Below are 13,975 nucleotides of genomic sequence, written 5' to 3'. Positions count from 1 at the left end.
CACACATTTTGGAGGTCTTGGTGATCAATAAATTTTATGACGACTCTTGTCAAATTCCATGCATTGTCAAATCCAAAAAATTAAAATCCATATCTTGTCAAGTAAGTAAATTTAATATATATTAATTATTGAATTGATCTTATAAAAAATGTCAAACACATTTTATTGATGTAAGACATTACACGCATTTAGCCTTATTGATAAGATATCTTCGCCGAACTCGTAATTTAAATTGATTTAACCTACGCAGTGAATTGGTTCACATAGCGGCTGCAAGTTCCGTACGATAAAAAAGGAAGAAGTATTTTTTAAAACAAAATGGGTCAAATTATGATTTCGAATTCAACTGAAATAAAAGGTTTAATATATATATATATATATATATATATATATATTAAAATTTAAAAATGATTAATAAAAAGGTAATTATTTGTTAATTTATAATTTTAAAATTTATATTTAAATTCAATTTGTTAAAATTAATTTTATAAATAATCCAATAAATAATGTTTAAAGTTAAATATAATATCTCGGTATAAAACGACAGTCACATATTAAATGTACGATCAAAAACACAAATGACAACATTGTGGTATACAAATATATTGGTAAATGAGTAGACTCATGTATGATTTCCATTAATGTCATTTCACGAAATAAAATATTTCACCATTATCCCCGTATTCTGTGGATTTTTTTTTCTTATAAATAAAAATACAATGTTAAAATTTTATACAAAAAAAAAGAAATTTTTTAAAATAATATTATGAAATTATATTTTATAATAGCCTATGCGTACCAAACAAATGAAAAAACGGTAAAGAAATAAGTGGGACATAGGGAATAAATTACCAGACTTTGTCAACAAATTTAATATCTCTTAATAATGGTAATAAATTATATAATTATAATAATTTAATTTATTACCATCTACCCATATTTGTCTATCAAAGGTTTTATCTAATACATAAATTTTAATTACTAATACAATTTAATTTATATTTTGTATCATATGTTGATGTTACGATATCAACTATTTTGTTGAAATTACTTACTGATATAATTTAATTTAGAAATTTATCTCTTGTCAAGTGAGGGATAATTAAATCACTTGTTTTTTGGCAATTAAGTGTTTAATAGCAGTATCTTACGGTAAATTATAAGTAAAAAAAATATATGTAATGTTCGACCAATATAAGATATCACAATTCAGTTTACATGTTATTGTCTTTTAAAACTAGTCTGGATATATTTAATCGCCCAGCTACCCGATTACTACATTCATAAGCATGATCCTACAACCAAGCTCAAAAATAAAATTTGCTTACCTCCGTTCTGCATTCTATATTCAGGGGATATAAGATTAACATCTGTTGACGGAGGAATCTGGTAACAACAAAGATTGAGGTTTCTCGCCGGAACTAAGATCTGTGACGGTGATTCTTTATCGGAAACTTAAGCGGTGTATGGTGGTTTGTGATTGTTTTAGGCTGAGATTGATCACAGTAAGTGGTGGCTCTCTTATCAGCTCTCAACTTCTTACCCTCTCAATGTGCCTATGTACCCTTTATATATGGATCAAGCATGACGTAGTTCTCGTAGATAAGAAGTCTAATGGACTTAGACTTCTTATTCCTAGGTCCAGTAGAAGTCCATCCAAAATCCGTCTTTCGCTAGCTTTAGGAATGTCCAACTATGAGGCCCAACCGCGAAGGCCCAAGGCTCGTTCGTAATCACAGTACTTCACGGATAGTGCATCTCCCTGCGCAAGGATAACACTCCGCTACAGCTATCTCCCTTGATGTACGGACGCAGGTATAGCCACAGTTCACCCCAAGTGTCAGACGCGTCTCTGTCCCCCGAATGAGGATAACCCACCAGATAGCGGGACAGGTGATCCCAAGCTCTTGGGTGCAAAGTGCAGGATGACTCCAAAGTTCTCCAACGAGGACACCCGTTGAATGCAAGAACAGAGTTCCCAAAGCACACACCAAAGTTAACCCCACATCCCCAACGAGGACACCCGTTAAATACAGGAGGAGACCTTCAATCAACAGTTATACCCCTGGAGGCCTTCTAGCTTTTCACGGACATCCCCCTCCTTGACCGTCTCAAAGAGGGAATTCTTCAAAGAGTACCTGCAACAAATACGTTAGTAAAAATAACCTCCATTGCTCCTCTCCATACAAGCTTTTCCCTGAAGTCCCCATTGAGAGCACATAGATCAATCACAGGACGCGTCTTAACTTCTTGGGCGCGCCCTTCCATTCATAAATCCAACCCTGTTTCTTCTTTAACCATTCCTTATAGCGTGCCAAAATACAGGACGCGTCCTGGTGGAGACAAACGCGTCCTCCATCCTCCTTGCCGCTAGATCACATTTAACAAGCAATTTTTCCAATGTTGACGCGTCAACCGCCATTGGGCGCGTTCTGGTCCAAGCTTCGCTATCACCAGACAATAAAGTATCAAATCAAGATAAGGTGCGTCCCATAGGCCAAGACGCGTCCTAAACTTGCACAACGCAGCACCGAGTTTGACCGTATATAAGCCGCATTTGACCCGAGTCAACCCAATGCCAAATTTTGGGTATAACAACTACCCCCCAAATTCTATTTGCAGTTAAAAACAAAATTGGAATTTTTATCCATGAACCTGAGCAACAAAATTTGAGCTCACAAAAATAGGACGCGTCGTAAACGTAAGACGCGTCTTCAGTTCTCCTTATGCCTGCTTGCATACAGCTGTCATCCACGTAATCACCCTTCTATAAATAGCCTAGTCACACCATATCACCATCACCATCCTTCTTTCTCTCTCTCACAACTGCCATTGCCGCCCTTTTAAGCAGGAGTTTCAAGGTCCAAAAATCCGGCGATCTATCCAGCCATTTCCCGATTTTCTCAGCTTAATCAATCCCCCAACTTACGAGGTATGCAAATCTTCCATTATTTCTTAATTTCATTGAGCAAATTGACTAGAACGAGCAAAAAACTGTTCATATACTTCATGCTTCTATGAACTGTTCTTAGTTTTCCTTGTATGTATATATGCATATATCTGTAATTGGGTCATATTTTCCTCTTTTGATTCCACAACTACATGTTTCTAAGTTCGTAGATAGACTTCCCACAAATCGATTATAATCGATTAAAATTCCACGACATTGCAACCATGTTAGACGCGTCCTCCCGTCAGGGTGCGTCTTATATCCCCTTATTTAAGACATGTTTAAGCTGTTCCAAGCAAATGTAACATAGGGCCAGAGGCGTTTTAGGACGCGTCATCGTTGCACGCCCCTTACGGTAGATTTTTAGGACGCGTCCTTCCATATTTCCAGTATCCTTCCTTCTCTTTTCCTTCTTTCCCTTTCTTCCTTTTTTTTATATGGACGCGTCCTCAAAATTTTTATTCATTCTTTTGCAGCTGGAGGACGCGTCTTCTTCCTCACCATTTCATCCGTTTAAAGTCCTCAACAAACGCCTTGGAATCTACTCCCCGCACCTGATCTCTTTCAAACCCGACTTTCCCGAAATTCACAGGACGAGTTCCTTCCTTAGAGAAGAAAGACGCGTCTTCGGCTCCCTCAAATCAAGAAGCTCTATAATGTCTGATTCTAGTTCTGACTCCATGGATCATGTCCCCATAAGTTCTAGAATGAAAAAGAAGGGAGTTAAAAGGCAAAGAACTCCAGTTCTCCATACCAGGGCCGCCATCGAAGATTGGACGGACGATGAGATTGTACCTACCACAGGCCAACCCCTAGAGCATTGGGAACCTTCAGATGTTGAAGTAGATTGTGACTGGGCGAGGCTTGGTACCCTGACTGAGGCAGAGAAGAACGTCAGAAGGAAAAAAAAGAGTAAGCTGGCCTGCGTAGCTCTTGACTCAACTGCAACCGACTTGGAGATCCAGTGGCACATGAAATATTATGACATGGAGGGAATCTGGGCGCGCCCTCTTCGAACCATGAGGCCACATATTTTTAAGATTGGGAATCAAAGGATCCCCCGAATGGTGCTTACTCTAAAGCTGATTTCTCTAGGTGTGGGCGCGCCCTTGCACCCATACATCAAAAAGATCTTGAAGTGGTATGACGTTGCCCCAATCCAACTGTCTTCAAACTCATATAAACTAGCTTGGGCTTTGTTCATGATGTACCACAACCTCAGACTGGGCGTGCCCTCCATGAAGGAATTCAGCTTTTTTTACAGCATAAGAAAATCAATTCCTGTTTATCACTTCTTTATTGTCGACAAATGGCTGAATAACAAGGGATTTAATGAAGGCAAGATCAGCCACGAAAGGGATTGAAAAGAACCCTTCTTCTACATCTATGACGTCAAGAGATCCCGAGTTCGTTTCAACCTAGAACCAAGTAAGTGATTACCTAAACACGTCTTCAAACACTGGACGCGTCCTCTAGGTTGGGCGCGTCCTCTCTTTTTTACTTTCTTTAACAAACTTCTCCCTCCCCTCTTAACAACTTGTAACTATCATTTATCTTTAGACAAAAGAGTTCAGAAGGAATTAACAGGAAAAAAGAAAAAAAGAGCAGATAAAGTTTTTCAGTATGCAGAGAAGCACTTTAACCTTAAGGACATGATTACAGAAGACAACATTAAGCTGGTGGGCGCGTTATCATCCCGGGTTGGCTCTATCTGCAAGTTCCGTGAATTTCATAACGGCAAACCTGTTCTCACAACCTCAGAAAAAACCAGGGTCCTCAGCGCCGCGGAGGTGGTCGAAATTGACATTAGTAAGCAATTCAACTTAGAACAAGGTAAGTTTAAGTGAGGGAGGACGTGTCATAAATTTTGGACGCGTCCACAGCTACTAAAAAATTAGCTCCCCATTCGAAAAATATCAACTTACATAAATTTCAAGGGTGTTTCATGCACATATATCTTTTAAATTGGGCGCGACTTGTTCACAGGACGCGTCCTGCTTTTTGTCATTTCGGACTTGTTCTATGTTCCTATGACTTATGCTTTTCCATAACCCGTCATAGCCAATATGTCCTTAGATAGGGCGCGTTATACCTTATTTGATACTTACACACATTATTCATGTCTTTCCTTCTCCTTGTCATATCTTCACACATTTATACATTTTAATTATCATCTTTTCATGCACCTTCCTACTTTTATCTGTCATGCATGTAGAATTTTATATCATAATATGGGCGCGTCTTGTGCTCAGGACGCGTCTTCTTGTACATAACTAACACATTTTCTTGTTTATACCACATATATGGCCTCTCTTCCCAAAGGATTCGCAATTGGGGCCTCCAAAAAGCTAAGGGCCAAGAAACAGGCTCCTACAAAGGTTGACCCGAAGGCAAAAACCCCAACTCCTGTTGCAACTCCTTCTCCTCCACCAAAGATAATTGACACTACTGTGTTAGACATTCCTGAGAAGGTGGAGGACGCGTCTTTCAAATGCCAAAAAGTAGTGCCAGATGACCAATCCTTCGTGCTTCGATATCTGGGCGCGTCCTCAGCTGGGGATTTCACAGAGGACGAAGTCAGAGGCTGGACCTTCTGGACAGAGCAGCAAATAGAAGAGGCCATGGTGAGGGCTGCAGCTAAGCTTCATCTGCACGCTAGGCAGAGTGCTAATATGGCTGCAAGGCTCAGGGCGCATCTTGCTACCACCGACACTGCAAGGAGCCAGGCTGAAGACAAGGTTAAATCTCTGGAAAGATACATTACCCTGCTTGTCCAAGAGAAAGATGCTGAGATCAAACGCCTGGAGGGGGAGAGGGCGCGTCTTGAATCAGAAAAGGCTGTGTTGGAAGGTAATATCTCCTCATTGGAAAAAATGATGGACAGTGTCATCGTGCTGAATTCCACCATGCAGCTGGAGCTTGACACTCTGAATGATGACAGGCTACATGGATGGACAGAGGAGAAAAAGCTAGTTTACCAGCACGACTTTCAGGCTGGGTTCGAAGAGTGGTGCTCTGGGTTCATTGCCAACGACCCAGGGTATACATTTTCAAAGTTTGATGCAGACACCCAGATATGGGTCAATGATTTCAGGGTCAGGGCCGCAGATTCTATCAAGAACAAGAGGATTTTTCTGGGCTTAGAGGAGGAGGACGCGCCCCCTTCTCCTGCTCCGCTTCAAACTCAACCTCCCCCTGCAAATGACCAAGACAAGCCTCAGGATGCGCCTCCTGCCTAGGACGCGTCCTATGTTTTTCATGTATTTTTCCTGAACTATTTTTAAGGGTGCGGGCCCCTTGAAGCCTTGCAAGTTGTAAAGATTATTTTTGAACTTCATTCAAGTGCACTTTTTTACTTAAGTAGTCATTTATATGGGCGTGTTTTGTGTTTGGGACGCGTCACCTTTGACTAATTGTTATTTTTCCTACTCACATAATAAACAAATGTCCGTAGTGGACGCGTCCTCCATTGTTGGACGCGTCTTTATTTGTTTTAGAAAGTGCATGAGCACGGCCCTACGCTGTACTTGTGTATTTAGTCAAGGCACAAAGCACAATGGGGCGCGTCCTAACTATTTGACGCGCCTTAACGTTTTCTCTAAGAAATACTTCCTCTCAGGGAGGACGCGTCCTTTGTAGGGACTTGTTATATAAGAATTAAGGAAATATTCAACTGAAAGAGTATCAACCAGTATAACTTGGGCGCGTCCTTGGAAATAGTACACTTCCTAGTTCCATTTTTACTTAAGTTATATTGTTCCTTTTGACAGCCACTACTTCAGTTAACATTCACATAGAACTAGCAATCAGGGCGCGCCCTATGGCTAGGACGCGTCATGCAACCAAGCAAACAAAGCAAATAACTTTTTGGAAAATTTCAAAGATTTATTTATAATGCGCTCTGGTGTCAAAAGTGCACCAGTCTCACGGCTACTATGCTCTTTGGGGAAATAAATTCGAAACAATGACCCTTCAACTAGTTCCAAGGTAAGTAGTACATGCACTACCCCCCTAGGCTAGGAGGAATTTATTTAATTCTAGCCTATAATCCGGGCATAACCCTAAATATATAATAAAAGAGATACGTAAGGGGCCAAAGTCGCGCCTTACTGGTAATACTTTCGGAGATGTTCCGCATTCCAAGCTCGCGGAACCAGCTTCCCTTCCATATCTTCAAGGTGATAAGTCCCCTTCCACAGGATGGACTTTATTTTGTACGGTCCTTCCCAATTAGCTCCAAACACTCCATGTTGGGGGTTCTTTGTGTTGGGCATCACTTTCCTAAGTACCAAATCTCCCACCTTCAGCAATTGTCCCTTTACCTTCTTGTTATAATACCTTGCGACGCGTTGCTGATACGCCGCTAGCCTTAGCTGAGAATTTTCCCTCGTCTCCTCTAAGAGATCTAAATGAAGCCTTTGATTAACCTCAGCATCTTTCTTCCTGTAACAATCTCTGCGAAGCGATCCCGATCCAACTTCCACGGGGACCATAGCTTCATATCCGTAAGTCAGCATGAACGACGTTTCTCCCGTAGTAGATCGTGGTGTAGTGTTGTATGACCACATCACCTTCGGGAGTTCTTCGGGCCAATTTCCTTTGCGTTCCTCCAGTTTGGTTTTGAGGGTATGCTTTATTATTTTATTAACAGCTTCTGTATGTCCATTGCTTTGAGGATGATAGACCGCTGTAAACTCCTTCTTAATTTTCAACTCCTCACATAGTTGTCGCAACTCCTTTCTATCAAACTGCTTTCCATTGTCGGAGACAAGCTTGTAAGGGATTCCAAACCTGCATACGATGGAATTGAAAACAAAATCCCTGATTTTCTTTGCGGTGATAGTAGCCAGTGGCATAGCTTCCACCCATTTAGTAAAGTAGTCGACCGCAACCACTGCATACTTGACGTCCCCTTTAGCTTTAGGCAATTCTCCGATAAGATCGATTCCCCACATGGCGAATGGCCATGGGCTTACCATAGGCATCAAGAGCGTTGCCGGCATAGACGAGTAATTTGCAAAACGTTGACAGCGATCACACGCCCTGACAAAGTTTGTAGCATCCTCTTTCATCGTAGGCCAATAATATCCTTGGCACAAAACTTTCATTGCCAACGAGCTACCCCCCGAGTGATTGCCACAGATTCCTTCATGTACTTCTCTTAAGATATAATTTCCTTCTTCTTCTTCGACACATCTAAGCAAAGGTTGATTGAACCCTCTCTTGTATAGAACTTCGTCGTATATCACATACCTTGCAGCCTGGTAGCGGAGTCGGCGAGCCTTAAACTTATCCTCGGGGAGTGTTCCCTCGCGAATGTAAGCCAGAATGGGTGTTATCCATGTTTCCTTGGGAGCCTCATCCACTTGCATAGTTTCCATCTCTGGGATACTAGGAATCTCCTGCATTTCAAGAGGGATGGATCCTAACCACACAGCCTCTTGTTGCGACCCCATTTTTGCCAGAGCATCCGCATTACTGTTCTTCTCCCGCGGAACACATTCCAACCTAACTTCTTTGAACATTCCAATCAGGCGCTGTGTACATCTCAAGTATACTTCTGTTCGCGGGCCTCGCACTTGAAATCCCCCTCTCACCTGATTCACCACCAGCTCTGAGTCACTTCTTGCAATTAGGTTCCGCACCCCCATCTCCAAAGCAATCTTCAGGCCATTGATTAGTGCTTCATACTCCACATCATTATTCGTTGCATAAAACTTGAAATGAATTGCGCTCATCAGATGATGACCTTCGGGAGACACAAGCATTATCCCCGCGCCTGCTCCCCCATTGTTAACTGCCCCATCCACATGCAAGATCCACCAGGGATGTGGAAATTCCTCCAACGACTCCTCAGCATGAGGTGGATGTAGCGTTACCAAAGCTTTATCGTCAACTTCAGAATTAAATTCCAACAAGAAATCGGCTAAGGCTTGCCCTTTGATCGTTGTCCGGGGCACATATTCCAAATCAAACTGTCCTAACTCCACAGCCCATTTCAGCATTCTTCCCGATGACTCTGGTTTATGAAGGACCTGCCGTAGCGGGTACGCCATGCGGACTTCAATTCTATGGGCTTGAAAATACGGCCGCAACTTTCTTGATGCAAGAATTAGGGCGTAAACCAGTTTCTCCATGCCTGTGTAGCGAGTTTCAGCGTCATGCAACCGCTTGCTCACGTAGTACACCGGTGACTGCTGCCCATCTTCCTCTCTTACCAGAACTGCACTGATCGAATATTCAGACACTGCGAGGTACAGTATTAGAGATTCCCCATCCAATGGCTTTGACAACATGGGAGGGTTTCCCAGTTGCTCCTTGATTCTTTTGAAAGCCTCTTCGCATTCTGATGTCCATACAAAGTCTTTCCCCGCTAATTTAATTGCCTTGAAAAATTCCTTGCATCTATCGGACGACTTGGAAACAAATCGATTTAACGCGGCGATTCTCCCAGTCAAACTCTGCACCTGTTTCACATTGGTGGGTGACTTCATATCCAACAATGCCTTGATCTTCGCGGGGTTGGCCTCAATTCCCCGGTGGTTGACAATGAACCCGAGAAACTTGCCCGACTCCACGCCGAACACACACTTTTGCGGATTTAATTTCATACGAAACCTCCTTAGAATGTTAAACATCTCCATCAGGTGCTTGATGTGGTCACTTACCACCTCGGACTTTACCAGCATATCATCCACATACACTTCCATAGTTCTCCCGATTTGATCCTTGAACATCATTTTTACCAACCGCTGGTAGGTTGCGCCAACATTAATCAAACCAAACGGCATTCCTATATAACAGTATAACCCCCTGTCAGTAATGAAGGATGCATGTTCTTGATCAGGGCCATACATCGGAATTTGATTGTAACCGAAGTATGCATCCATAAAACTCAGCAACGCATGCCCCGCCGTCGCATCAACCAACTGATCGATTCTTGGCAGCGGGAAGCTATCCTTTGGACAGGCCTTATTGAGATATGTGAAATCCACACATGTCCTCCACTTCCCATTCGGCTTCTTCACCAGCACTGGATTTGCAAGCCATTCGGGGTAGAACGATTCTTTGATTAGCCCCACCTCCAACAACCGGTCTACTTCTTCTTTTAATGCTATTGCCCTTTCCCCACTTACTGGGCGGCGTTTTTGACGTATGCCCTTGCAATTCGGGAAGATATTCAAACGGTGACACATTACTTCTGGGTCGATTCCTATCATATCTGAATGACTCCACGCGAAGACATCAAGATTTACAATTAGGAAGCGGGTAAGACTTCCTCTCATTTCATCATCTAACCGGGATCCTACTTTCAAAACCTTGCTCGGGTTATTTTTATCAACCAGAATAGATATTGTGTCTTCGGTCGGTCCCGTCTTTTCGGCGGGCATAGGGATCCTGGGATCCAAATCGAAATCAAAGTCTCGGGGGTCTTCGACTTCCACTTTTGCATCTGAGGGCGCGTCCTCATTTGGAGGAGCATCAACCTCAATTCCATTTTCATGCCTCAAGGGCACGTCCTTCTTTTGAGGAGCATCCACCTTGAAGTTATTCCCGAGACCTTGCAAAATCTCACTTCTCCCTTCCAACTTTTCCCTGTTAACCTCCTTCTGTATGATCTCCTCTGCATGGCTCACTACCACTTCTTCCACGCTACGGATCTTCGAAACATGTCCCAGCGTCAAAAAAGAGTTCCTAGAGACATAGGTTTCTTCCTCTTCGGGGCCTTCAACGAAATAGTGGGCATGGACCTCTCCACTCAGTTTTGTATGAATATCTTCTACATCCTCAAAGGGGAGACCTTTTCCTTCGTACCTTCTCCTGCAAAATTCTTTAACAGCCTTATGATAGCAGTCACGTGACTCATACTGTGACCCTCTCAGACTGCCAACTCCGTTTGGTGTTGGGAATTTTATCATCAAGTGATGTATCGAGGTTATCACTCTGAACGCTCGCAACCAAGGTCTGCCGACCAACACATTGTGCGCGGAATCCTGAACTAGCACCTTGAAATATATCATTTGAGTAACCGACAAATCTCCTTTCCCGAGCGTGACGGGAAGCCTGACCGAACCCATAACTCTCACTGCTTCCCCAGTAAAGCCATAGACGTGCGCATCTTCAAAATACATGTCGCTATCCGGGAAACCCAGTTTTTTGTAAGTGCTGTAGTACAAGATGTTCGTAGAACTCCCATTGTCCAAGAAGACTCGATGTACGTTCTTTGCCCCAATAAGCATGGTAATCACCAGCGCGTCGTTGTGGGGATGATACACCCACCTTGATTCTTTTTCTTTGAACGTAATATCAGCGGACTCTCCCTTAAAGACCTTCGGAGGTCTGTCTTCTAAGCTGTGAATGTTGGTGAGTGGTGGATGTCGCGCTTCTCTCGCGTTTCTTTCCAGTGCTCGATTACTATCACCAACAAAAGGGTGTCCTCCAAAAATTGCCCTGATGCTGCCAGCCCTCTGAAACTTGACTTCAGCTATTTTTTCAACATCTTCCGCCCGCAGGGGCTGTCTTTCATCCTTAGCCTTGTCATCAATTCCCCTGCGTCGCTTCACCTTGTCAATCCATTCTCCTAGGTATGCAGCCTTGATCAATTCCTCAATTTTATCACGCAGGTGATGACACTCATGGGTGTCATGGCCAGTAGACTCATGGTAGTCACAATACTTCTTTTTGTCTCTGCTCTGCCATGAAGTTAGACGGTCGGGCTTCTTGAAGATTGCTCTATCCTTATTTACCTCGAAGATATGATCAATGGACGCCGCCAGTGGTGTATAATTGTTGATCCTTCTCTCGTAGTTCGACGGAGGGCTCCATTCTCTCCGCGAGCTCACGGTGTTCACCCTGTTAGGGCTTCTGGCATTTTGCCGATAATCTGGACTCAAGGATCTGTCCCTTCTCTTAGATCGCCCCTTGGAGTTGTGGGTATTGTCATTCTTTTTTGTTTCTGCAAGCGACTGCTCAATTGCTTTGAACGACTCCGCCTGCGCAAGCACGTCAGCCAGTGACATAGGAACCTTCCCTTGCAGGTGCTTCCAGAAATCCGTTCCCACACGCAACCCAGCTATAAGCAGTATTTTCAGTGTCTCATCAGTTGCACCCCTCACCAAAGTGGATTATGCATTAAACCTCTTGAAATATGAAGTCAAACTTTCTCCTTCCTTTTGTTTCACATTAGCCAGTGTGGTAACAGGTGGTGTATACTTCACTGCGGCTAGGAATTGTGTCAGAAACAAAGTTTTCATCTGTTCCCAGGATGTGATCACACCTGGACCAAGTTTTTGGAACCACTGCTGAGCGCCTTCTCTAAAAGTGGCTGCCAGGAGACGGCATTGAGCCAAATCAGGTACTTGATATACGTCCATTTCAATGTTAAAATGCCCCAGGAATTCCACAGGATCAGAGTTCCCATGAAAACGCAAGTCATTGGTTGTGTTCCTGTATCCTGCGGGTAATTGCGCCTCCCTCACAACAGCAGCAAAAGGAGAAGGAGCTTGCGCAGTCGCCGTTACTCTTCCTCCCTCAAGATGGTTGAGCAACCTCTTGAGGTCGTTCACATTAAACGTCCCTACCCTAGGAATAGTTTGAACATTAGGCTGTTGGGGTTGCTCTGCGACTTGCTGAAATTCCCCTTGATTACCCCCCGGGTGTGGCGGTGGATCTCGCCGCCCCTCACCCTGAGGCTGCGGCTGTGGCATGTTACCATTTTGGTCTTGAATATTTTCTCGCATGCGAGGTTCCTCTTGACCGCGTTGCAGAATTTCATCATTGTTCTGCATTTTTACTTGAATTCGCCCGCCGTCCTGGTCATGAGGACGCGCCCCAGACCCATTACCAGTAGCACTGTGGGAAGCTACGGGAATAACGGCAGGGGCTTCTCCAGAGGAGGGTGATCCACCTCTCCTACCATTGTAGGGTGCTCTTCTGTATTGATATCCCATTCTTCCTCGTCCATTCCTCTGATATCCCCGGTAGTAATTCCCGGGCCTTCCTCGCGGAGGGGCACACTCGTGCTCGCGGTGCCGCGCCCCGTCATCCCTTTGGAATGCAGGGGCACACGCGTCGTGTCACGGGGCTTCGCTTCTCCGACGTTTCCTTCTTTTTGCCATTCTACCAGCAACATCCTCAAATCGTCGTCTTCCAACCTTATGCCAAGCCTCTTTTTCAAGGTTGAAAGATCCCTTCCTTCCTCATCTTGATTTTGAGTGTTCTCCGCACGACGACGCTCGTCCATCGTACGCCCAGACCTATGTGGGTGTGGCACAACCTGGTTACCAAGGCGAGGCCTTTCCCTACCCTCGGTGTCCTCATCAACAAGCTCCACAATAAGCTCTACATCATCAAAATATTCCAAGCGCCGAGGAGTGATTCGCGGGTTTTCCCCGATGCCCTGGGTGTCTCCTTCAACTACAGGGGCTTTCCCCAAGGCATGACCGTGATGGGGGAAACGACGACCTCTCATCGTCCTTCGACGCTCCACCGTGTTCAGTCTTGAGTGAAAACTGTTAAGAGTATCCCCCATGCGATACAACTGCTCCAAGATATCAGCGTTGCTGATAAGAACTGGGGGTGTCCCCCCCACATCAGGAGCTCTTGGTGGATCCGCCATGTTTCTGGGAACGTAGGGTTCATGGCGAGTGTAGCCTCCCCCGCCTTCTCCTTCAGATCTGCTGTCACTTCCATCATAAGAACTTCCATCACGATTATAAGACATCTTTTCCTCCTAAGATTACGACCTTAATTAGCACCCCTCCTTCTAGCGCCAATTTGTTGACAGAGTAATCTGGTAACAACAAAGATTGAGGTTTCTCGCCAGAACTAAGATCTGTGACGGTGGTTCTTTGCCGAAAACTTAAGCGGTGTATGGTGATTTGTGATTGTTTTAGGCTGAGATTGATCAGAGTAAGTGGTGGCTCTCTTATCAGCTCTCAACTTCTTACCCTCTCAATGTGCCTACGTACCCTTCATATAGGGATCAAGCCTGACGTAGTTCTCGTTGAACAAGAAGTCTAATGG

At 44.0% G+C, this 13,975-nt stretch overlaps 1 protein-coding gene across 1 annotated transcript; it reads right to left on the bottom strand.

The window, feature by feature from the left end:
- Window positions 1-6,987: 6,987 nt before the first annotated feature.
- LOC141712443 (uncharacterized) lies at window positions 6,988-12,738 on the bottom strand. The gene is made up of 6 exons (XM_074515391.1): window positions 12,532-12,738; window positions 12,228-12,420; window positions 11,698-12,023; window positions 8,381-11,514; window positions 7,273-8,068; window positions 6,988-7,011 (listed from the first exon to the last, which is right to left on the bottom strand). Exons 1-6 carry the CDS (start codon window positions 12,736-12,738, stop codon window positions 6,988-6,990), a joined length of 4,680 nt encoding a protein of 1,559 aa, XP_074371492.1.
- Window positions 12,739-13,975: the final 1,237 nt, after the last annotated feature.

The sequence above is a fragment of the Apium graveolens genome, chromosome 1, assembly GCF_009905375.1.
Source record: "Apium graveolens cultivar Ventura chromosome 1, ASM990537v1, whole genome shotgun sequence".
Taxonomy (NCBI): Eukaryota; Viridiplantae; Streptophyta; class Magnoliopsida; order Apiales; family Apiaceae; genus Apium; species Apium graveolens.
The sequence above is the reverse complement of the archived record's forward strand: the minus strand, read 5'-3'. Positions and strand labels throughout refer to the sequence as shown.